The sequence below is a fragment of the Buteo buteo genome, chromosome 13, assembly GCF_964188355.1.
Source record: "Buteo buteo chromosome 13, bButBut1.hap1.1, whole genome shotgun sequence".
In the NCBI taxonomy this organism is placed as follows: Eukaryota; Metazoa; Chordata; class Aves; order Accipitriformes; family Accipitridae; genus Buteo; species Buteo buteo.
The window spans coordinates 30,321,855-30,348,295 of NC_134183.1; the positions used below are offsets into that span (position 1 = coordinate 30,321,855).

A 26,441-nucleotide genomic window follows, 5' to 3' on the forward strand; every position below is an offset into this window, starting at 1 on the left:
AAACCTCAATTAATGCTATAATACACTAACAAAGAGGCCTTTTATTTTACTGATTCGTTGGTTTAGTCTATAGAAAGTTATTAAAAACATGTGAAGACAGACAGCTGCTGTATACAATACATTTAAAGAACTCTAGTGAAATGCCAAAGTGAGTGCTCAAAGAGGAAAAGCACCGAAAGAAAGTAATCCAGTCCAAAACTCATTTGCATCTATTTTATGAATACATACTTAATAAGCATTAACAGTTAAGATTTGAGATTTTTTTTCTGCAATTCCCATCAGAAACTGGATAGAAGGAGATTTTAAACAGACATGCTTATCTGAGTCACACACTTAAAAGCAGTACTGAGAACATTATCCATAATTTACCACATTTGAAGACAGTTAACTGAATTTAATGCCTTTCTTAATTGCTTTCTTAATTCACAGTGCCTTTTGAAACAGCTCTTGTAGAAGACTGGGGTGTTGAAATAACAGGTATTTTCTCTACCAACTTCTGTGACTAATTTTTCTTGGTGTTAGCACATGAATTAGAACTTAAGTACATTCCCAGTCTTTTTCTAACTAAACAGACAGCTAGTTGTGCATAAGTTGGTCTTCACACAGAAATCTACAACTGTATGGCAAAATGAGAAAGCATACAGCTTCTACTGGAGGGAATATAAAGTATCAATTGAAACTGAAAAAACAAACAGTGATCCTGACTATCGCTGCTTAAGAAAACAAGAGCTCAATAGATCCCTTATAAAACCAACATTCTTCTTGCTTAAACATCAACATTAGTTACAAGCTTGATGAGAATGAAAAAAAAACCCATCCCAAACTAACCCCCCCCCCAACTTTCCTGAGCTACACTAGCAACCAAGTATTTTTTTTTTCATGCTGCGCTGAGTATATTATTTGGTTCTCTAGAACTCTAAATTGAGAAAAGTGAGCTTTTTTCTTCCATAAAATACTGCCAGCATATGCTATTCATGACAGGAAAATAACAGTTTAAAAAAAAAATTCAATTATGTTAAGATCTTACCAAATTCATAGAATCTAAAAGTAATGTTTTCTCTATCTTGCAAAGCAATAAATACTTTGTTGCATGTATTTTTAAGGGGTAGAGGTAGATGGTGAGAAGATTATTTTTTTTTAATGACAGGTAGGCATTTCTTTTTAGTTGGCATCTATGATCAACTACCTATGATATTGAGATATAAGAACCTACCAGCATTTTCAAAATAGAGAAGGTACATACTGTTAGATCAATGGTTATTATGCAACATATGTTTCTGCAGGACCTTCAGCCCTGCTGGCTGCTTCAACAGCAAAGTGTCAGCATAACATGCCTCAGCAGTTTTATCATCTGTTTAACAGACAGCATTTAAAAATGACACTGAAGTTATTTTCACTAATTCTCCCTCGCTTCCGAAGAACTGCTTCTCTAAAAAGACCAGAGCAAAAGTGTCATCTGTTTCTCCATTTACAGCTTACACTTTTTATATAGAACCAGAATCTTATAGCTTCCTTAAAAATTCATATTTAGTCTACAGTAATTTTATAACAACATTCATATATTACTCACCTCAGTGTTTGCTAGTTTGAGAACTTGTGCTTAGAAGTTCATTAACAAAGCAATTTAAGATAGCTTTTTTATTTTGCATACAAAAACTCATTTTCACATAGGTCACAGGAAGACAAGAAGTCATCTAATAGAACGAAAGCATACTTAAGCACAACATAAACAGAGAACAAGTCAAAAGTTAGTAACTCGCATATTTTATTCATCAGGAATTTGACTTCCTTTCGTTTTATGGATGGATGTGCCAAATAAGCTACCATATAGAAAGCAGGAATATTACATTTTATGAAAAGTCAAGAGCCAATCCAGATTTGGCCTCCTGTGTTAAACCAGCCAACACTCAAAAAAAAAAAAAAAATTCAGAGAAGAGTACCAAATTTAATTAGGTGCTATTTCGACAATCCATTCCTTACATAAAGTCAGTTAACTTCACAGTAGTATAAAAACATAAAACTTTTGCATCTATTTGTGGAAGCTTTTGTGCCAAATCTTAAGACTTCAAATAAATTTTGAAAAACAAACCCTTGTAGTAACAATTCCAGGTGCACTGTTGCCTTCACCAATTAACACCACAAAGCTTAAAACACTCAAAAAAATGTAAAACCCTATCAAACGTTAAACTGCACATGTAATTTGGCCCCTGAAATGAGCAACAGACAAACCAGATATGACAGATGTTAACCACACTGGCTAATCAATACACTCAGCCAAAGGACTCAAAACACAGTCAACAATTTATTATTCAGAGCAAAACGGAACAAACAGAATTTAAAAAAAAAAAAAAACAAAAAACAAAAAACCTCCACCCCTGCCCCCCAAAGAAAGAAAGAAAGAAAGTAAAAAGAAAAAAAGAAAAAAAAAAGACAAACAATTTGCCTCCAAAAGGAAGACAGAGAATTGGAGCATCTCTGCATCATGGTCTCCCTCCTGGGAAGTTCATTAGGTCCAGTATAGTGCCACACAGATGCACAAAATAAGGTTGACCCTGGAAGCTGCTTTTTCCAGCCCTAAATATAATCTTGAATAGTTGGCCCAGGCTGAACAAGTAACTGACCCCTTCTAAGAAATTTCTGTGAACGTGGACCGACAGCAAGGCTGGATGCAGGCTGAATGGCCTCAGCAAAGTTAGTCCAGCAGTTTTCAAAAGCATTCTTAAGTCTACTGTTCTCAGCTACTGTTGATCCAAATTCAACACCAACACTAACTCAGGAATTCCCTGTGCCTTTGCACCAGCGCACAGCTAGCAGCCACTGCCAGCCACACTGCAATTTTCCATGCTCTTCTGCACACCGCATTAGTCCTCAGCCACTGCTGATCTGAACGGGAGCTCCAAGCCCTACCTATTGACCTCTCCCAGCTCTAAGCCTAAGCCTACTGCTGCCAGTCCTAAATGTAGACAGATGACCTGGCTACAGTAGAACTTACTGGTTTGTCTTAGCTGTGCTATCCTCAGTTTCTAAGTCCTGTCTGTCCAAAACCAGTTTGCATGAACTGACCTTGGATGCCTCAACCTCTGACACAAGGCAACTACAACACAAATAACCCCCCCACAATTACAACAAAAGCGGTATAACAATTTATTTCAGATAAGCTCAGCAACACTTCTTACTAAAGTTACACTACACTCCCCACGTTAGACATCGATTTTATTGGCCTATAATTTGCCAGATGTTAACCACTTTGGATGTATTCTTTATAGGCTAAATATTTGTCCCAAATCGAACTTACTAGAAACAATGATTACTGCAACAACTGGCTAAGGTAGAAACTCTATTAAAAAATAAGTAATGTTCATAATAAATTGTGGAAACCTTTTTCTTTGAAAAGCCCTTGTGCTTTCACGTTACTGAACAAGACCTTCTCCCTCACACTAGGAAAATCACAGATTGCCAGGAAAATCATCTAGGTCTAAAAGAATCCAGTTGTACGTTTCTTCCCACATTCCTCTTACTGAGTAGCTGGAGCGTCTCATTTGCATTTTAATACACCCTAACTTCAATGACTCCAATTCAAATTTGTATGTAATTTCAGCCAGGAACTTGCTGCTGATGTCCTTCTTAAATCCTGTTTGCTTACGTTACAGTTGATACAGCTGAAAGTGGCCCAAGGTCCCAAACAATAACTGCATCTATCTGTAGACTTTTCAGTTTACCGTAAACTGCCATGATGGAAAATAGCGTGATGTACTCTCTTGAAACAGAGATGATTATAGATCCATAAACTAACACTGAAATGAGCTACAAACATTTTGCTGGCTGCATTCCCAAATCAGCATGTTCTGTTCATCACAGGGAGTGAGGAAGAAAGTTCACTTGAAACAGAGACACTTAACAGAAATGCAGGGCAGTCCCCTTCAGACAAGGGTGAAAGTCAGTCATAAGCAAATGACTCATCTGAAAAGGCCAATCAGTTTTCTTGCTTGCTCAATCTGTGAGATTCATCCCCTTCTGGAAGATGAGAAAACACATGTTGGAACACAGAAGAACACTCTCAGCCCAGGGTGAGGGGATAACTTGAAAGAGCATTTCTACCATTTGATCTTAGGTGGCTGCAAGGGCTGAGCAGTCACCAAAGAGCCTAGTAGTCAGATCAACACTCTGCGTAGCCTTGCATCCTTTCCCTAGTAATGGCCAAGAGCAGATGCTTAAGGAAATAATAAAAGCAGCAGTTAAGAATAGTACTTCCTCTAGTATATCCCCCAGTTTCCAATTAATAAATTGTCATGGACTTTTTGATCCTGACACAAAAATACATATTGAGAATGTAATACCCTTTGATGGATCTTTCTTCAACTTATCTACCTCTTCTTAAAATCCATTTCTACTTTTGTTATGCACAACATCTTGCAACACTGAGCACAGCAACACATAAGAGAACGTATTTGTTTTATGAGTGCATTCTCTGTTTAAATTCACCTCCCCTGAACTATAGTTTTATAAAACTCCCTTTATATGACTTTTTTTTTTTTCCCCAAAGCTGAAAAGCCCTTGGTCTACTTAGTGTCTCCGCACATAAAACTTAGCCCAATCTTGTGACCCTTCTTAGTATTTTTCTAGTTCTGTTATACATGCTTCCTGAAAAAGGATGACCAGAAATATGCATGCATGCCATGCACACATGTGGATTTGTACAACTCCATAATGGTGTTTTTAATTTTGTTGGTTTATTCCTTTCCTAATAAATCCTAACCTTCTTATTTGCCCTTCAACTGCCAACAAGATTTGACCTGACATTTTCAGCGAATCACTCACCATAACATAAACTATTTCCTGACCTGTATGGGAGACCATTACCACACATGCATCATTAGCTGTTTTTCCTCTGTGTGCAGCACTTGGCATTTATCAACACTGATTTTCAAACTGTCCATTCTACTGTCTAGTCACTCACTACCATGAGATTTTCTGCAACTTCAGAGGTGACAATTTAATTCTTATTTTTGTTTCTTATCTTTTAATTACTTGTCATCAATGACAAAGCTTTTTTCTGCACTTATGTCTTGAGAGTATTTTTCAGACTTTCTGCTAAGGGTTCTTGTCAAATATTTTGAAAAGCTCAGTGTCCTGCCTTAACCAGCTCACCATCTTCAAATGTCATTGCTTAGTTTGACTTGTAAGACAAAACTTCCTTTTATGAAAGCAGTGCTCAGTCTCCCTCTGTGTAAACACAGAACATATCATATGTCTACTAATTCTATTCCATGTACTCTTTCTTCCAGACCTGCCTGTTACAGTAGCCTGTAGCTCCCCTTTTGGTCATTTTAAAATATGAGCATACTACTTACTATCTTCCTTCAGCAAGGGAATCTAATAGATTAAAAGATTATTCATTATAGTTAGTATTTCAACAATTTTATAGCTGAGCTTCTTGACAATTCTTGGGAAAATACCTGCAGGTACTATTAGTTTTGTTCAGAGCTTCTGTCTTACGCTATAATGCTTATGTGATTTTTACATCACCATAATGTTTTCCAAGAAATGTTTTTGTTTAACCCAAAGTGTTGATATTTTCTCACACAAAGCAAAAAGTATGTACCATTAAAAAAAAAAAAAGTTTATAGCAATGATCATGGTCTCGTATCTGAAAGCCTGCAAGTTAATTGGCTAGTTAGGTGTAAAGGGAAGAATGTCTATCTTGCCTTGGGAACAAGTTTTACTTCAACACATTCTTAAATGTATACTAAGCCTTAAGAGACAGAAGAGCTTATAGCTTGCAGCTATATTAAAGAAGCCATACCATCAACGCTTCCCACTCTCTCATGGTAGATTAGAAGGGTATTAATCAACCTGAAGGCTGGATAATTAAGTATTTATATAAGTTATTTCAAGAGCTCTGCTCTGCATGGTTTTGCAGTTTTAGCTTCCCCTTTTGTTGGCATGAGAAACCTACCCAAATGCAGTTCAGCTGCAGACTATAAACAGAATGAGGTTAATCAATTTCTGCAGAGCAAACACAAACAAAACTCCTCCTTAACGTGTACATGTAGTGTTTGCTGGTGACTACAAAGCGCTAGAGCTTTGATATATAGGGTTATTCAAGTATTCTGCTACAGCCCAGACACTGTTCTTTATAGCACAATCATAGTCTGAAAGTTACATATGGGCCACTGTTGCCAAATACAACTTGCCAAAACTGACAAAGAAAAATTTTAGGGATGGAGCTGATACCAAATAATATTAATTGATTGCTTCCTTTGCTAATGCTTCCACAGAGCAACCATTCACAGCTAGTCTTGCCTGTAAGGTTCATCACACCCTTTATGCCTAATCTTTTTTTCCCCCTGAAAAAGACTGCTAATCAAAGGCTAAAAACATGAAGAAAGGTGGAGAAGCAGCTGTAAGAAAAGGTTGCACTTAAGCAAGATGGAAACCAGAAAAAAATCCGTACAAATTATCAAAGTACTACAGGTCATTGTTATATAAAAGATAAAAGTAGGAGATCCTCTACAACTAATTATAAATTGTTAATTATTGTGATTAACAGACAGTTTCCACCATCTTCCCTTTAATGCTTTGATGTATACTTCAACTTCTAAAATTTGTCTGAGACAAAACATAAACAGTATTATGTGATTTAAGTCTAACATAGTTAGACATGATTCCTCAGAAACACACCACCTTCCTTTCAACCCCAGTTTTCCTTGATTGAGATAATATACCATGACACAGCAATGTGCCATAGAGAGTCTTGTAACATGATCCTTCAAGATATGCAATACTGAACAATACAAAAATTATTAGGTGATGAGGTTATTGTAGCACAGTAGCATAAAGAGATGTCAATTTGTGCTTTGCCTTGTACTGCCTCTATAATCTTTTGCTTCACTTGCCCCTTTTTCACCTCACTTCCTTGCACAGATTTGGGACACTGATACCTGTGCAACCCCTTTTCTCAATATGCAAAGATGGAGATGGCTGGAGATAAGCCACAGTTGTCTTCCCCTTCTCTTGGCACTTCTCCCTGGTTGGACCATGATCTTCTGTGAAGGAGTTTTGCTAAGACAGAAGCTCTACTTAAAGAGGGTGCAAGACAGAAGACAACCTCAGACTATTCAGTGCTAACTTGTGGTGCAGCATTTATCAAGGGAATCAAGATCTTCCAGGCACAGGTTCTGGTCCCCTCAGCATGTTCAGATCAGCTGGAAAATAAGTTTGTGAAGAGAGACATCCTCACACACAGCCCCCTCAAATTACTGTTTGCCCAGAATTTAAATTTAGTTCTGAAAGATTCAAATATCATCTCCTTTTACAAATACAAAAGGCAGAGTTCCAGAACCTGGTGAAAAAAGCTCGAGAGTTCCAACGAAAGGTTTTCTTCACACGAACCTGACAGTAGAAAAACGTTTTGGTTATTTTATACCACCTCAGAAGTTTTTTTGCTTCAAAACGCATGTTTCATTCACTAGAGACAAAATTTGTGTAAAATCACTTGTAAACAAACAGACAACACCACAATGATTCTCTCAATTGTATAAGAAATTATTTTCAAGGTATACAGTACCTGAAACAGATTTGCAAGTACATTTATGATATTCACATTATCTAAACAGCAGTGATACTGATGGCGAAGGAACGGATAATGCCAACAGGGATGTCAGCATAGTATTATACTTGTGGAAGAGATTAACACAGCTTTTTTTTTTTTTTAAAGCTTGTTTACGGTCTACAAGAAGTGGAACTGTAGTCACTACTTCTGCCTTCCTCTGTACCTCTTAAAGTTTACATACATAGATTTACACGGAACTGTTCCCTTACTCACTCCTACCCTCCCAGTTCACAGCTGTGATGTCAAAGTGCTTTAGTTGCAGATTTATTTCTACCCTAAGCAAGAGATAGATGCACTGAAAACACATTAAAAACAGAAATACAAAGTCCAGTACAACCTTCAATGCTGCAACCACGGACTACCTCTTCCTCCTGCTTCGCATAAATGAAATTCCACTGTCTACTGCAGAACCTATTCAATATGTTTCCAGTAAAGATCAGCAGTGGTATGTGGGTCATCATCATTTCACATTTTTCAATGTAATTAAAAATAATCTAACGCCAGTTGTCACAGAAATGGTGTTTTGATTTTGATTTTTTTTTTTTTAAAGTTCGCCTTTAACAAGCTGTTGATTATAGAAAGTAGGAAATCTGATACGAGGTTGCTGAAGGCTAGTAGCTAGGCACGTAAGAAAAGAATGCATAGACCTTTCACTGCTTCAGACTCTGGAGTCTCTGACCAACGCGCTGATTTGATTTCATGACTGCTCTGTACAGATAGCTGACATTACTAAATGCTACTCCAGTATCAACTTGTTAAATTTGAACCCAGACTCAGCATATCAATATACTAGGCCAGACTAACTGGAGTCAAGAGAAATATTTTGGGAGTTGTTTATTTTTAAATGAGTCACAATACACCATGATAATTAACTGGACTATACAATTCAATGATTGCCATAGAATCTATTATATTTGTCACAAAGACTGGAGTAGTAAATACAATACTATTTATCTATTTTATTCCAGTGAATTGCTGAGCTGCTAAAAAATCAACTATGGTTTTTGCTTGATTTGGTAGGGGAAGCTTTTAAATTTTTTGATAACATGTTTTATAGGCTATTCAGGAATATATAGGAATGCAGTAAAAACTGAATTTACATAAAGACTGAAAGGACCATTTCAGGCCTGAAAGGCTCCTGTACCTGTTGTTACAGAAAGGAATCTAAACCAAGTATACTGCTATAAAACCTTTAGTGTCCAGTTTTCTGATGTCAGAGATCTTTTTAATTTGTAGCAGATATGGCACAAATGTAAATATTTGCAAATACATGAGAAGTACAAAATAACTACAACAATTTGGAATGCAGACTTTTTTTCAGTTTTTTATTTTTAAACTTGTCTCTCTCATCTTCTAGTCAGAAGATGAAATCTTAAGAATTCAGGAAGCTTAAAACATGCTGCTACATTAACACAGTAAAAATGCTCAACTAGCACTGAAGCATGCTATCAAGTGTTTTAAAAAGTTAAGTCTCCTCAGATTTTATGTCAATCCACTGTTAACACCGCTCTTGAGAACTGAAACAAACTATTGTCAGTCCAGTGTCCTGTGAGGTTTTCTGGAATTGTTTGCTAACAATCTAATCCTGAACTTGGATTCTATCTAAATTGAATATATTAAAATTTACCCAGTATTAAAATAAAAAATGTCTTACATATCAACTGCCATTAAACACAGAGGCTAGCAGTGCAAGTTGACGAGAAATGTACTTGATGTGCATGACTCAACATGTTTTCCTTTTTACAATATACTTTATAAAAATAACTAGATCCAGACTACTTAAAATATGTCATATTCTGTTTGTGCTTATCATGGAATTTACCATCAACTTTAGAGTTTGATTTTGGGATGAGGAATCACCAAACAACATGCATAGTGATTACCTGTGATCCACTGTGAGTTTTTTAATGAAGCTTAAACATAGATCACAGTTTTACAAGAAGGAAAGTGCATTTTTCTTCAAACTCTTTTTAACCAAAAAGCAATACAAAACTCCAAAGAAGTCAGTAAGTATCGAATCATCAGGCACTACTCTAAGGGCAACAACAGACTGAAAATTACAGGCTAATACCTCCAAGTTAATGATATTACTAATTTAGAAAGGGACATTCATAACTATAGATCTTTGGCATAAAGCCTTTTGCTTAAACAAACATGTTAGTTAAATGGTAGCAGTGTCAATTCATAGAGAATGAAATCTTAAAACAATTTTGGTAAACTTTAATTGTTGCGCTCTTATCTGCACTCACAATTAAAACTAATATGTAATATTTAGATCATTCAAGTCTTCAAAATGTTATTTAAACAAGTCTTAAAAATCCACATTTTGTGTGGCTTATGCCTCACTAGCAATATAAACTGCCTTAAGAGTTAATAAGAGCAAACACACTTCTGCAGTTTAGTTGGACGTGAGTTTCATTACCAAAATATACATTTAATATAATCCTTCTAGAACCAAGTACTATAATTTGAACAGCAATGTTGTTCACAGAGGTATTAAGTTACAGTGTCCTGCTCAGGGTGAAGTAGTGGTTGGAAGGAAAAAAAAAAAAACCAAAACCAAACAGGAGAGGAAACTGAAAATTCCTGTGGTTCAGGGTGTATACAGAAACAAACGGTATTTACAGTTTCTCTGCTCAAATATTACTTATCTTTAATTCTACACACAGCAAACTGTTCTGTAAAATAAAGCCTATATGAAATAAACCTAAAAGATTCTACAGTAACCCACTCATTTTTACTGATTTTATATGCAAACAATTTTAGTAATTACTATTAATTTACTGAGAAGTTATGTACTTAAAACTACAAAACTTCATCTGAAGTTTAAATAGTTCCCATGTCTAGATAACTAGACAAGAAAATCCCTTTGAGTTCATGTAAACAGGAAGTTATTGCTTATAATATATTAAATACAGGTATGCACTGTAAGACCTATTCACCTGTGCTACTGTATGTACCATATTCTAAGAAACAAATCTAAAACCCAAATGTTACAGACAATATAAAAATTAACTTCCTAATGGTGACAGTTTGACACAATTAGGAACTTCCAAAATCGTTGTGTTTAAGTCTTGATTGTGAATGTTATTTTCCAGTTAAATTTCAGCTGTAAAATACTGTCAAATTTTTCTATAAACCAGAACACTCACCTTATGGGGCCTCCACAAAGAAGTGCTAGACATTTCCCTTTTAGAGGTTCCATATCTTTTCTTAACACCAGTTGGTTTTCCTTCATTCCCAGGTTTGAACTGTATGTGCAACTGAGACGTCCTTGCACTATGACACTTGTATTTAAGGCTGGATAAACAGCAAGAAACTTTTTGACGTGATCCTTCCAACGAAACACTTCTTTGCAAAACATGGTGGGTTTTGCTTATCTGTGCATTTGGTCTTTCTAGTTCATTTATATTAATCTGACATTCTGAATCTATTTTTGAGGGTAGGCATGCAGATGTGCTACGTGTCAGCTTTAAACGAGGGTATTTTGCACTGGAGTTCAGATTTAACTCTGGACTGCAACAGCCATTAACCATTTCACTGCTCGATGCAAATGCTCTTTGAGTGAGATGAACTGAAATACATGGGAAGCCATCAGACACTTCTTCACAAGTTGCCTGCTCAGAACTATTCAAAATCAGACTTTTGTCCTGTAATGATGTGTTCAAGCAAAGTGGTCGAATGTCTCTGACTTCGCCAGAAGAGCAAACTGTTTTAGACAGTCGAAGTCCATTGACTGCTGTTGAAAGGAAACCCTTGGAAATGGTTTGATCTTCTTTTTGTGCCAGCTCACTAGGAGAAATAATTAGTTTATGGGATGTTTGGTAGGCACCTCTATGCGGTAGTTGACCTGAGCTTACTGGAGAAGCTGGAGGAGTACTGGAAGGACTCCTAGGGAATATAACCAGTGATGAACAACGTCGCAGTGGAATTTTAGTCTTCTTCCTCACTGACAAAGCATCTTGGTCAAAAGCAGTATTACTTCTACACAGAGTTTCCTGAGATGAGTTGTTCCTATAGGGATTGCATTTGTTTGCAGTGCTTCTATATGAGGAATCACCATGCACAACACTACTACAGAAAGTACCATCACTTGTCGAAAGAGTGCCACTACCACTGTCACTGACGACACTGTTACTGTATGAACCTCCATCACTTGTAGTACTTGCACATGATCCGTAGTCACTGCCAGCACTGCTGAACGATCCACTGTCACTGGCTGCAATACTGCTAAGACTACCATTGCACAGAGCACTATTGCTCAGAAGGCTATCATTAAATCGATGATCAACCACAATTCTAGCGCCACAATTTCCTTCATTACCAATACCAATGACTGAAGTGTCTTCACCAGTAGCAACAGCATCACCAGATCGAAAACATCCACTACACTTTCTAGACTGTAGGGAAATGTGCAGTGAGGTGCTCTTTTTTATTTGCAATGAAGAAATAGCTGCATTTTCCTCTTGATTAATTACTTGTTGCATTACAGGTGCATAAGCAACTTGTCTAGGAGTCAGTTTCATTTGTGTAACATTAGGTGCAGAATTCTGCGAATTTTTGAAGTACATACAATTGTTACTGTCCAAAACATTTTCAGAGGTTTCCGATAAGGGATCTGTGTTGCTTCTTTGGGTAGCAAAATGCAATCTTAATCGTCGTGCCATTTGTTCTCATTTCCACGCATGTTAGCAAATGAAAACCACAAAGATCCTTCAGCAGAAAGGCTACAGGCAGCTGCACAGAACCTAGAGCTAGTACATCACAACAGTAAAAGTCCATAAAAGTTGCAGTCTTTGTCCTAATTTCTACAAGATATTAGTGTTAAAAAACAAAACAAACCAAAACAAACTGTACCTCTTGAAATAAGTCAGCCATTTGTTGAACTGCAGTTTCTGGATCGTCTTTGCTTGCAGTCAGAAAGCATTCATTTACAAAGCACTTACGTTCCAACGACCTCAGTTGCAACACAGTGACAAACACTACTGACCTTGTTTCAATTATACCTTCTGTAATTTGCATAAATGAATACAATAATAAACTTCCAGTAATTCCAAGTTTAAAACGGCAACTCCTGCTGCAGCTGCACTAGCTGAGTCAATGTGTCCGTACTTTCCTCAGCAGCGTATGACTACTAATATTTTTACCCATAGGTTTAGAATTACAGGAAGTTGGTAGGAATGAAGTCCCATATAATTGAGTATCAAGTCGAGGATTGAATTTCCAAATAGTAACCATGCTAGCAAACTGCTGAGGTCTGAATTATGCATAAACCAGTGAAATAAGCCTCCTCCCCTTAAAAAAAAAAAAGAAAAGAAAAAAAAAGTAGTCTTTCTGCACTATTTAAATAAAACTTGAAAGAGATCTGGCATTATCTTGCAATCTACACACTGTTAAGCAATCACACTTTCTGAAGATGTGCACAAAGTAGAAACCTCTCCTGCCAATTAATTAATAGTTTTTAGTGAGCTGCAACTGAATTAGAACCACAAAAAGTTATTCTGATTAATAATTTGGCATTTATTTTCAGCCTACCATGTTAACTTTTTATTTTATATTTTAACCTTTCCACATTACAGCTGTCAAAGGTAGAAAGAAACAAACTTTTCTTACAAACTGAACTACCTCATCTTGTTCGCTGGAAGCCCACAATAAGCGGACATTCATTAGAGTTCAATATGGCATGCAAATATATGACCAACGACACAAACTTTAGAACACTGAGCTAAGTATGCACAGACATAAATACGATTACCAAGCACAATCACAGAAGAAAGCTATTCTGTGTAATTACATACAAACTGTCTCATACATTCATAGCTAATTACTGATTGTTTTTATTTTTTAAATAAAATGATCAGCATGTCAAAAAGTTAATACACTGTCAACTCTTACAAGAGTAATGGGATTGAGAATTCCTACAAAACGTTTCACTGGCTCATACCATCTGAAAAGGTCCTTTGCTGGCACCTAGTGGGACTTTTGAAAGAAGACAATCTTGAATCTTGCTGTTAGGGGGGTTTTTTGTTGTGTTTTGGTTTTGGTTTGGTTTGGGGGGGGGGGTGGGGGGGTGTTTGTTTTTTTTTAAACAAACATTTGGCTATGAATGTACTTTGGAATACAGAAGCCATATATGATGCAGTACTAAATGCTACCACACTAACATGAAATTACTTAGTGCTGCTGAAAAAGCGCAAACAGAAGAGAACACTAGGCCATTTATACTTTTATAGGTCATACTACTAGATTTTTTTTCTGCTCCATATTTATTTAACCTTTACTGTATTTTAAGCTAGAAGGCAGTAAAATTAACATTTATACGTCCTTCCCAAAAAAGAGTCAAGAATCAAATTCACAGTACCCTGTTTGCAAGCAACAAATTTGTTTTCTAATTATAGTCTGGGGCTTACTTAACCTCTGTTACCTGAATTCCATGATTAGAATGCAGCAATAAATGAATACTAGCTTATTCATAAAAAGCCAACAAATACAATAGTTAATTTATTTCGTTATGCTTTACCAACTGGACTTCTTCTAATGTTATATGTTGGACAGGGACTGGGATGGGGAGAGAAGAGGAAAAAAATACCATAAAAGATTCTTTTGGTCACAGTTTCAAAAAGTTACATTTGAACTTCAAGCAATATATTAAAAACAAACAAACAAACAAACAAAAACAACAAAAAACCCCACCCCTAAGATAAGTGAGTGAAGAGTAAAAAAATCCATTTCTTAAAGCTCCTTTTCTCCCCAACAACAAATTTATTAGTAGTACAGTTTGTAACATGTTAGTGTGGTACACAACAAATTGCAACCACTGCTTTTAATAAAAGAAAGCAACACTTTCCCCCCCAACAGATGATCTGAAATGTTTTTCAATTTTACTAAAGAATTCTCTATGAAAAATTATAAGCTGACAGAATTAGGTAACTCAGGCTTAAGATTTAAGTGAAATTTCTCAGCATGTTGCTCCTCCCTAGCTATAACTGTTTAGGTATAGCCAGCCAACCACTGCTTCCTTAATCAACATAAAATGGCTTTTAAAATGCAAAATTCTACCTTGCTGAATTAGAGTGGACATAAATTAAAATTAATAATTTTTAAAAAGTACCAATAGCTCCATTCAAATCTTAACACCATTGACTTCTTCAGTATCAATAACAGATTTTGGCACTTTGTTTGAAATATACATAATTTTGACAAGTTATTGTAAGACGGAAAGAGATAGCAAAAAGTCATCTAGTCTCTTCACTGGTCCATCTCATAAGTAGTCTCATTGTCTTTCTTGACAGATTTTTCTAATGTGTTTTTAAAGACAACCATAATCAAGGACTCCACAAACTGCTCAAGCCTTTTATTCTACTAATGGTTTGTAACAAGTCAGCAGAACAAAGTAGATTTAACGTTCCCTTACCAAATCCAAGACAGGCAATCTTTGAAGTTTTAAAGCTATTACAGAATGATTTTAAAACTCCAATTGTTGGCAATATAATCAATGCAGCAGGACTTTGAAGAAAAGTTTTGAGCCCAGTTTTCAAGAATGCAAAATTTCTTAAAAACGAAAAGGAGAGGTTTCAGACTTCAATTTATCCCCAAAAGTTACAGGGAATAAAAGCAATTGGGATAAATTTTTATAAAGAGGAAATTATCCATCGTAAGGATGGTCTCACAAATGTAAAACAATTTCAGTTTTATCAGCTTGCTCACATCTAGAGTTTAAACAGTCATCTAACAGATAGAAGAAAGAAAGGCTGATTAACACTGAAGCCCAGTAAAATAGTGGAAGATAAAACACCGTCCGATCATAGCTGCATATCCTAGTAAAAGAGTGCAAGGCACCATGATTTCTGACATGTGAAGATGAATTAACAGAAGTGGGGGAGCTTGTCAGCGCTAAACAACAATCACAGCTAAGGCAACAATTTGACTTACTTAAAACAGCTCAAGACATCTGGGATAGAAACTTAGTGTGGGAGACAGCCTTTTCCATTCACCGAATGAGGAGATGGAAAAGACGAAAAATAATGTTGTTATTGTAGAACTATACAGTGACTGATGAGGTCATGATGCTTTGATCTCTAAATAGAATCATACATAGGAAAAAAAGCACCCTTTCCAAGTTGATGCCAATACAATGTTTTATTGGTTCCTCTCCCATAAGCAAACAGATCAACTTATCTACTCTAGATTAGCGAAAGAATGCTAAAGAATTCTCTTGGTGGAAACCACAAAGAAAGCATTGGCCTTCCCCCCCAAAAATCAGGAATCTGACTTTCTAATCATGCTTCCTGCCTTCCAGGGGGTGGCAGTAATGTTCCAAAGGCTAATGGACAAAGTACTTTGACCTCATGAAGAATATACTGTAGCCCATAACATCATGTTGAGATGAACATCTGATCATCCTGAAAAATCATGTTTAACCTGCCATATAAGCCACAAATGCTGGCGATTCCCTTTAAAATTGCTTTTCAAAAAATAAAAGACACACCATATTTGGAATACTTGGGACAGGTAATACCACCAGTCAAGAAGTAAATGGGTTTGGGACTGTGTAATGCCTCTAATCAAGAAACAAGCCTCTTCTTTCTTAAATCTCATTATTCCAGACAGTTTGTACTTATATTTATATACATTTTCACTCTTCCCAACTTTAGCAGAACAGCACCTCCATAAAAGACGCAATGGATTACTGAAAATATGCAGAAAGCATTAGGAAAAGATAGTAAGTTTTTCATAGCCAACACACTATTCAAGCACAAAGAGTTCCTTTATAACAGCTGTCAGAATGAAACTGTGTTTGCAGTACAAACTAAAGAGCACTCAATCCCTCCTATTAGTTTCGAACTATTGCAGAAGGAAAAGATACATATTCTGGTGATAAGGAATGTCTGTGAAGTGGCCCTAGGATGTAAGTGTCATGAATGTACTGCTACCAGCCTTACTCATTTACAATAAAAGGTACAGACAGAAAGATTGGTAAGCAGACATCTTCACACATAAAATGAGAGCATGGTCAGAGGAGGAGTTTTGATTTCACTGAGAAAATAAATGCACAAGCTATCTGTATCTTACTTATGACTTGCCATTCAGAGAGTGACAACTATCTACGAGATCACAATCCACCATCCACTTGTTAAGATTTCCAAAGAAAACGCACACATACTTTCTTTCACGCTTCTCCTCACACACTGAAGAAGCTTCTCACACTGTATACAGATACCTACATTGTCAATACAACTTTGTTTGTGGGAAAAATAAATATTCAGTGCAGAGCTTTCAATATCATCAAAGAATTTGGCCATATCATTTGAAAAGCATTATAAAAGAACGATGCTTTTATGAGTTAAAGCACATTAGAAGTTAAGAATAATATAACTGCTTCAGAGCACCACAAAGTGTGGTAATGTCAGATAAGTAAACGAATCAGGTCTGCCTTTAGTTTTAGGTTTCATTATAGAAGTTAAGGTTGTTTGGTGTGGTTTTTTTATCCATGTTAAATCCAGACAAACTTACTTTCATTCAAGTCTTTGCACTTGAATGAATAACATTGCAATATTAACACAAAAGGACCTACCAAACGGTTTTCATCAAATACTTCAAAAAGGAGTCTGTGTTTCTGAGGATTAACCTATGAAAAAGAAATACATTAATAGTTAAAATATATGCTGAATTCCAGCATTTGACTTCAGCAAATTCTCTATGTTTATGCAAGAGGAAAGAAATACATAAGACCTGAATTAAACAGCAAATCTACACCTTGCCACCATTTCACTATGCAACGCATTTCTATCAGAATCCATGAGCCAAGACTGGTGCTATCCCAAACTGTTTTTAAATCCATGTTCATGTTTTCAACATTCATGGAATAAAGAAAATAACATCAAGACTGAAAATTTAACTCTGGCACAGATAGAAATGTTAACAAATGTATTTCTAAGGAAAGCAGTTTGTGAGCCTTTTCGAACATTAATTATAGACATATTTCTGATTTTAAGCCGAAGTACTGAGAAAACATTTTTCCTAATGTGTTAATACAATATCCAACATAGGTAATAAGGCTGTAAAAACACTTACTCTAAATAAGAGTTCTTCGTTCCACTTTGGGTTTAAGGACTATATGGGGGGGGAGGAAAAGAGGTAAAAAAAAAAAAAGACAGACAGCATTGGTTATAGTGACAATTCTATATTGGGGTCTTTTTTGATGTTTTAGGTCTGTTTTATCCCATGTAACAATCCACTTAAGAAGACAGTACAAAATCTTTAACCTTGCTATTGCAGCTAAACAGTGTAAGACTCCTATGACTTTTAATACAGTGCAGAATGGAGACAATTTATGCAAGCATTCTCAGATTTTGGTTAGTGCCATGGATGCAGAGAAGGGCTCGTTATAGAGTCCAAATCAGTTAATATATGGCATGTCTTCAGTAATAATCACTGCCTTTTCCTCAGTCCACTATCCACATTGCTTAAATGCAAACATACATTAATCCCGAAATTATGAACTCTTAGCAAATGCCAAATCTCTCAACAACATAATCTAGACAGACCAGGCACAGGTGGGCCAAGCAATACCACCTGTTCACCTAAATACATCTTTCAATTGTGGCTATTTTTAAAAATACTAGAGATACTTTGAACTCTCATCATAGCTAAACTAACAATTATCAACATGAAGGGAAAATGCGTGAGTGATCTCATAATATAAATCACAGCCACTATCTGAAAACAATGATTTGGAAGAGTACTTTCCCTCTCATGTACACAATTTTTTATTTTTAGTTGATCTAACATAAGTTACCAGTACCAAGACCAACTTTTTCCTGCTGGTATTCTAGAGAAACGAGTAGTACCATGATTCAGGTGAACTGTCCAATTTGATGTTGAAACACAACAAATTGTGTTTGTGTTTCAAACATAGCAAAAATAAAAGCTGTACTCTTGCAAGAAGAGAGTAAAAAAGCTGTACTCTTGCAAGAAGAGAGTAAAAAAAGTTGCACAGCAAGAGAGATTCTTATATCATTAAAGATCTCAGAAAACCAGAACAATCCAGTATTTCCATGAATGATGCAGTTTTGAACCAGTTTTCACCTTGTATTCCTTAGTGTTTCTCTACCTTTCACTAGTATTATTGAAAAGAAAATACCAAAATAATGGCATGAACAGAGAAACAGAGTAGGTCAGGGAACATTCCTTTCCCCATGTCCATTCACTCAAGTGACATACTAATTCTCGTATTTCTGTAGTATTAACCTTTTCTCTAGAGTGTGATCAAAAAAAAACCCAAACAAAACCACCACACCCACAAAGGTAAGATGGCTAACCTTTTTAATAGTTTTTGTCTGAACACTGGTAAGGACTCCATTCACTGGATCATACACTGTCACCTTCACATATGGATCACTGGGAAGGGGAAATAAAAAGATAAGCATGCTGCTATAGATCCTTTATTGTCAACATTACTAGCAGTTGAGTTTTAAACGGCTTAAATTAATAGAAGCTATGAAATGAGCAGTTAAAATTACTTTATGAACACCATACACACTTGTACTTACAATCATTTTCTAAATAGTTTTAGAGAGAAAACTAAACATTGTTACTGACGATGACCATACTAGCTATACCATTTTATATTCTGTATATTACTAAAATTTGATTCTCTCTCCTCTTTCACAGTTCTTATTTAATGAGAACAGATTTCATAAATCCTCAAGAAGACATGCATGAAAAACATCAGCTGTGATTGAAAGAGCTTGAATTATTGAATCTCTTGTTTTAACAATTTAAAACACCTGGAATGTGAGGTACTCCCTTGGACATGCAATATTTTTACTAAACATTCTATCAGTTTCACAGAGTTTGAGTTTAACCTGAATTTTTCGGTTAATGAAGGTGTCCTAATATGGTTGCTTAAAATGGCCTACCGCCTCAGATTTTTTTTCTTCTTCCTGTGGTACAATAAACAGCAGATTATATGAATATCTACTTTTCATAGAATCAAGGCATTCAACTGCTCAAACAGACTAGTAACAAAAGGTGACCAAGACTGTCTGCCATACAGCAGAAGAGCATATGGCTTTTACATATTTAAGTTATGATGAGAAAAGCTGCCCTATTTTTGTCTGAAGTAAAAAAATTGCATGTGAAAAATATAATGAAGAGAGACTGTCTGGCTTTAGGGAAAATATGAGTATTACAAGAGAAATTTTTCTAATGCTAAACTGATGTCACACCTAACAATTTTGCTAGTGCTAAAATAACAGCATTCCCATACATATGCCAAAGCATCTGACAGCAGAACTAGTACTAAACCCATCAGTACTTCTCTAGACCCTCTGTACATGGGCCAGAAGAAAAAGTAGCTTTAGTACAAGCTGCATGCTGCCACTTGCCAATTCTGTAAGATCCTACAAAGCATTTCAAAAGTCTGATTTTTCCTGTGGTAAATGTTAAACCACTTTGGTTGTTTCTTCCCTTATAGGGATTGTTAACTTTTATATTTGTACATACCCAGAGCCTGCAGCCACTGACATGGGTTTACCACATCTATAGAATTGGTGGATGCTGCTCCTCTGCATGTAATTTGAGTTGAAACAGTCTTGTTGCTACCAGCGTTTAGTGTTGTGTTCATTCCAAGTCTTTAAAGCACAGATGAGACAATTTTGATTATAACTGAACTCTTGTTATTTTAGCTGCAGTCTATCTGAAGTAAAATACATACATGTATCTATCCTCCATGGCAGAACTATTTTACCACACACAGAATTAAACCTTCCCACACATTGTTTTGCCAATGTGTAAGATCTCTCCAAGTGACTCTTGGGCAAGAAAACAGATATCTTCATGTTTATATAGTCTCCGATTATTTTATAACATTACCAGTTAAAACAGTTCTGATTTTTTGGACAGAGGCACAGCAGGATTTACTAAGATCAAAACAGGAAAAAATGGATCAAAACATGGAAAAAAAAATAAAGAAGCAGCTGCCCCTTAATACATTAACAACATATATTCTTACCTGGCTCCTAAGATATCCTTCTTGGCCAGGCCAATTCCAGCTATAACCTTCACCCTGACAATACGTGTGTTCTCCTAAAATGCAAAATAACATATTCAAGATGCATTCATATTTTTCGGATCCATTTTTTATTTATAAAGCTACAAGCAATTATTGCCATAATTTTGAATTTACACTGAAAACTATAGACTAAGTAATGCAGTTACTTTGTCCCATAGAAACAGCTCTAAGTTTCAATAGCAAATTTATTCTATCTTTACCCCTTTTAAAGTCTTATCACCATCGTATCCACATATGACGGCAGACACAGAATCCAAAAAACTGGGTAAGTCAATACAGTAGAGTTTGGGGGTTTTTTAAAGTTCATTTTGTTTTGTTTCTCAGCGTTCTAAAGGAGCGGGATATTGTTTTGAGTTAGGGTGCTTAATCCCACAGGACAGGATTGTTAACCTAGCATACAACTGCTCCTGCCAGCCTTCTTTCCCAAATTCCAAATTGTTCCAGCAGTAGCAGTCACCACTTTCCCCCAGTAAGCCTTGCAATACACTTGTATCAGATCAGATGCACTGCACTGCATGTACACACATGAAGATCTTCTCCTAGGGCAATGGTAAGGGCAAGCTGCTATTGCCACAATTCAAAGAGCCCAGTGACTTCTGCTGCTCCCAACTGCTCACTTGAAGGCAAGCATCTGGGAGCAGTTTCCACAAGCAGTTCCCCTGTTTCTCAGCAGGCAATTCTTACCCATCTTTTCCACAGAGTAAGCAAGGACCTTTGTGAGAACATGCTCTGAACAGCATAACAATTTTTGGTGCACATGGGCATGATCTGTTAGGATGCAAGCAATGGGCTGCCTTTTACATCTCACTAGCCATTCAAGCAAGTTCCATTAAACACTCTGACAAATGCGTATGAACTGAGCAAGTTTTCACTTAATGGTATCTCCACATTCAGAGGGTGAGAAATAGATTCTGACCATAAATTTATTTCCAGGGGGGGAATGAAAAGGGTATCAAATTTATTAATAAAGCAGTAAAAAACTCTGAAAAAGGGCAAGAGTAAAGAATTCTTGCATGTTTTTATTTTACAACACAGAGAAGCCATGCTCAAAATATTGGGATTTCTGAAATGACCTGTCAGCAGGGTATGAGATTTTTGAAAGCCAAAAAACTATTTCAGTTACACGTTATTCAAATTACAGCTTCACAGGAGTGACATAAGTGACTGCACTCCTCCTGTTAATTAATACAGCTGTGCAGAGTCTTACATGGCTCATCTGATAAGCTAGTGAATTCAGGAGGGGAAAAAAATCCCAACAGCTGTGACCATGTCAGAGGAAGAAGACAAATGAGCACTGTTTCTCTGGAAAGCAAAAAGATTTGCAGATGAAGAGCTGTTTGTAGGCAATGGCTAGTCAGAGACACTTGTGAGGAAAGCTGATCCAACCTAGGTGGTTAAGGAGTTAAACAGATACCAAGAGCAATGGGTGAAGCACCAGATGTTGTCCCTGGGGCCTTCCTGAATTCCACATATGATTGAAAGTGCCTTCAAAAGGAGACTTGTAGGAACACTCAGAAAGTTTGCTTTATCATTGGTCTCCTATATAACCACAGGGCTGGACTCCCTAACCAATACCAATTGGAGGCGTTCGAAAAGCTAATGGAGAGAATTGAATGCTAATCCTGAAGCAGAGACTACTGCCTAACAAGGTAAAACTAAAAACAAACCACTAAATAAATAGAAAATTAAAAAAAAAAAAAGTAAGCAAGTTTCTCCCACCCTCTATCGTTAGAGATGATTGCCAGGGAACTTACATGAACATCTACATATCCACTTACTGACGAAAGTGTCAATCGGCCAAGACAATTCCAGCCAAATCACAAGTCTATCTTTCACCTTCACCTCAAAGAAAATTGTCTCCTACTAGGAAATCTAATAGTTCAGAAAAGAAAGACCTAACAACCAACCTCAGCCAGCACTGACCACTAGTAGGTGTCCTAAGCCTTCAAAACTCTTAGACATGATCATGCTTTAAGGCACAGGACATTACCAATATGTTTTATGACAGTGTGGTCGCAACAGACAGCAATAGAACTGACCAGATTTATGAAAAAGTAAGTACAAAACTACATTGGCATCAAATTAAGAAAAGCCATTTGTTAATATTTTTATATATCACAAATATCCTAAAATGTCCACCCTTGTCTTACATTCCAAAACAGCATCCAGTTTATCTTCTATCAATTACTCTGCTTCAGTGACATTCGACATGAGAGTTTTGGAGACTACTAAAGTTGGAGTACCACAGGTGCATTTCCGCTCTCACTGAGCACTTCTGCACTTGGCTCAGTGCACCACTACCCTCTCCCAACAAGAGGAGGGTCCTCAGTCACAGCCCATGGGATCCAACTTACAGAATCCAGCTTGAGAAACAATCTCACCATCTCCTCCTCAGAAAAAGACCAAGAGCAGATGTTGGTGTAGGATACACTGCCCTGAAAAACAAATACTTTTTCTTGCATCTGTGTTTAGTTGCTTAGTCCACAACCTTTTCTTACTTACTCAAGCATGAGAAAAATAAAGATAATTAGATGCTTTTGGGCACAGGCATCTCAGTCAGGCGTAACAGGGCATCAACATAGTCCACTTGGGGGAGATCCCAGAAATAGGACCCACACTCTTCAGATTTTAAAGTTGGCTTAATCACGCAGTTTGTTTACTGGTAACATAATAGAGATCTGAATTTATCTGAATGCTATTTTACAGAAAGACAAGTTGCTTTGTACATGACCTCAGGAAACTAGAAGCCGCAAACCTGAGGCTGGCACGCTGAAGGTTGATTTAAACATGCCTTGCTGAAAGAGAGAGTATTATTTGTTTGGGATCAGTGCCAAAATAGGATAGCTACAGGATTTTAGTTATCCCAGCAGAACAACTAAGCAAGCTGACATCTGCTTATGAACTGCCATATAGAAATATCCTTCTAGATTAACAAAAACAGTTAAAAAAAATAATCTGAATTGTTCACAACAATCTTCCCCATGGACCTCCTTTTTCGCTTTCACTTTTTCCACTAATTGCTCTCATTCCCCAAAAACCCACCACACACATTTTTGTGTATTTATTAAACTGTCAGGTGATACTGAAGGGTCCACTTCTTTTTCCAAGCTATAAAGACTAGAATGTTCAGCAAAAAACCCACGCTAACACACTAGGGCAATACTTAATCACAAGAGATTAGGTTCCCCATTCTCTGGTCAGACTAGTGTGCAAGGCAGATCAGATGAAATTCAGACAGCTCGATTCAAATGCAGTCAGAAGTGCCTTACACTGGAAGGATCCATTATGCTACCACCTCACACATCCTGAAGAGGCAGAGAGGCCTGCTGACAGGATACCGGTCTGTGCTGTGACCATATGACCTTTTCTCCCCACTCACTGATGACAGGCAGAATTGCTAAGGAACGGCTGCTACAGCTCACAAAAGCCCAAAACACACTGATCTCAGAAAGCAATGAACAGCCGAAAAGTTCCAGGACTGTTTGAAGTTAATTTCATGCAGTGAAAAATTAGGCGATGCAAGCTCTGCACCGAGACAAAGCATCAGATACTTGATTCTGGCATCCAGAGGGAACAGGTCCAAAACCAAAATTTCACGGTTTCAAAGGCAATTTTCAACCTTTTCTTCTTTGTTCACCTTGCTGAGACATCCTTATTTGCTGCCTTCGTAGCCACACATACAAGAAATGGTGGATCAATAACTGCTTCTGTAGATCCATAGGCAGCTGCAACCTTAGATTGTTTTCATGGTCCAAGAAACACACAGGCTGCAACCTGTACCTATATTGTCTGTAAACTCTCCCAAGCTCGCCTTGCTACTCTTTTCCACCACTGTGGTGCTTCTAGTGGTTCTGGTGGCATAGGAAGGCATAGGCACCTAGTCAGTAACCAGGAACACACCATTTATGTCTAGTAGCACTGCAGCTTGTCTAGGAAACTGCTCTCAGACCAATTTATCTCCCCAACAGTCTCTTCCTGGCCATAAATACCTACCCATGCTTTTGCAGTCCTGACGGTAACTTGAAGGGGTCAGTCTGAATTTTTTTCTGTCTGTACAGCTGAAGACAGGCACATTAGAAGTCTTATAGGTTTAATGCCCTAGTACCCAGCTGCTCTATAACACAGACATGCACTTCTGAGAGACATGCACACACGACAGCCCGTTAAAGGCAGCAGCTCTGGACACAGAGTTGTACAGGGGTTGCTTGTATAGATGGAGCAAGGACTGCCAGCCACTTTGGAGGCTGGAGGGGAAAGGAAAAAAAAAAAAAAGGGAACACAATAATGGCACACAACACACCATCATATAGAAAACACAAGCAGATGATTTCACCATTAAAACTGTGAAGCTGTTCCCTGTGAGAATACAACTACGCCAATACAAATCAGGTAAAAACAGTGTGGGAAAAGAAGTATTTGTTAAACTACTGAATCTGTCAAGGAGTGGCTGCATTCAAATGAAGTCCAAATGACACTGAGTGTTTGTATCAGTTAGTCTGGTCCTAACAAATTCAAGGATAAATTATTTTTAGGGGTTATATAATATTTTTAAAAGCTGAGGGGTGGGGTATGTGGGGGGGATAAGGCTATCACATATTACAGAGACTGAACTGTCCAAAAATTCTTGGTCCGATTAAGTCAGACAAAACATCCTTTACAGAGCTAAATCAGTAAGTTAGTTATCTTATTATGAACTTCCAGGTTTTATCATTATTCTCTTGTTAGTTGTATTAGTATATTCCAAAGTACATGTTCAAGATTAACTGGTCAAAATACCTGGGTCTGCTAACACATGCCATTTTCACAATCTCTAACAATGAATCTGTTTACTAACAGATAGCATGTAACAAGATGATGAAACAGAAGGTCTCCAACCTGATATGTAGACAGACAATCAATAACTTAAAGCTTTAAAGGCAATGCCTGTCAGCCTGTGATACTTTGAACTGACCGTAACACAGAAATCCTTTTTATGTATGCTTATTAAAATAGTTTTAAAATGCATTCTCTACTCAGCAAAGCAAGAGTCAAACTAATAAAGTGGCCACTTCCAGAAGTGGACAGTGTTTCATTTCCACAAAAGTCACTATGAATCTACCTAGATTCAATGAATATATATTAAGGTGAGAAATTCTTGAACTGTTCATTTTGGGCAAGAAAACAGCATTTGGGAAGAAATTTCAAGCTTTTAAGGAGTTTAAACTTGCTCACAACTTTATCAGAATAGAATGGTCTTGCCTGGGTTACAGCTGTTTATAGTCAATGACTATAAAGGACAAGTATTAACACTGTCCATTCTCACCCCCATCCTTCCCAAATTCACACAGCAGGAAAATAATGCTGATGACAACTGGGAGAGAGACTCCTGCTTTAGTGGTGGAAGTCCAAGACAGAGCAGAAGACAGAAGGAAAGGCACATGCAGAAAGAAAGGGTAAGAAAGAAAGCACAAATTAAGAAATGGTGACATGGTGATTACTATAGTACAAAACACTGAACAAACCAGAGAAAAATGAGCAAGTGTGAGCCTTGTCTGAGTCCTCAAAGGTAGACTTCAGTCTTTGAGTGTGCGCACATGCATGTGTACATATCCGTGTGTGTGCATGCAGAGTGCGTTGCCAGTTCCACAGACTGTAGATGATAAAATATTTCCTACACAAACTAAATGTGATAAGATTCTATAATGTTACACCAGCAAGACACATTTACCTTTGCCAGTCATTCATGTGTGCAACATCCAATAATTCAACTATGAA

At 36.9% G+C, this 26,441-nt stretch overlaps 1 protein-coding gene across 5 annotated transcripts in view; it reads right to left on the minus strand.

Moving 5' to 3' along the window:
• Nucleotides 1-26,441, minus strand: part of NEDD4 (NEDD4 E3 ubiquitin protein ligase) — a 63,773-nt gene that overhangs the window by 29,596 nt on the left and 7,736 nt on the right. For 2 of the 5 annotated variants that reach the window (XM_075045338.1, XM_075045337.1), the window contains exons 2-5: nucleotides 20,628-20,701; nucleotides 18,934-19,012; nucleotides 17,687-17,725; nucleotides 17,187-17,240 (exon numbers count right to left, since the gene is read on the minus strand). In XM_075045338.1, coding sequence (XP_074901439.1) covers nucleotides 17,187-17,240; nucleotides 17,687-17,725; nucleotides 18,934-19,012; nucleotides 20,628-20,701 — 246 coding nt within the window. Of the gene's footprint in view, nucleotides 1-10,764; nucleotides 13,381-17,186; nucleotides 17,241-17,686; nucleotides 17,726-18,933; nucleotides 19,013-20,627; nucleotides 20,702-26,441 lie in introns of those variants that run through there. The other 3 variants (XM_075045336.1, XM_075045334.1, XM_075045335.1) reach the window with 2 other exon arrangements.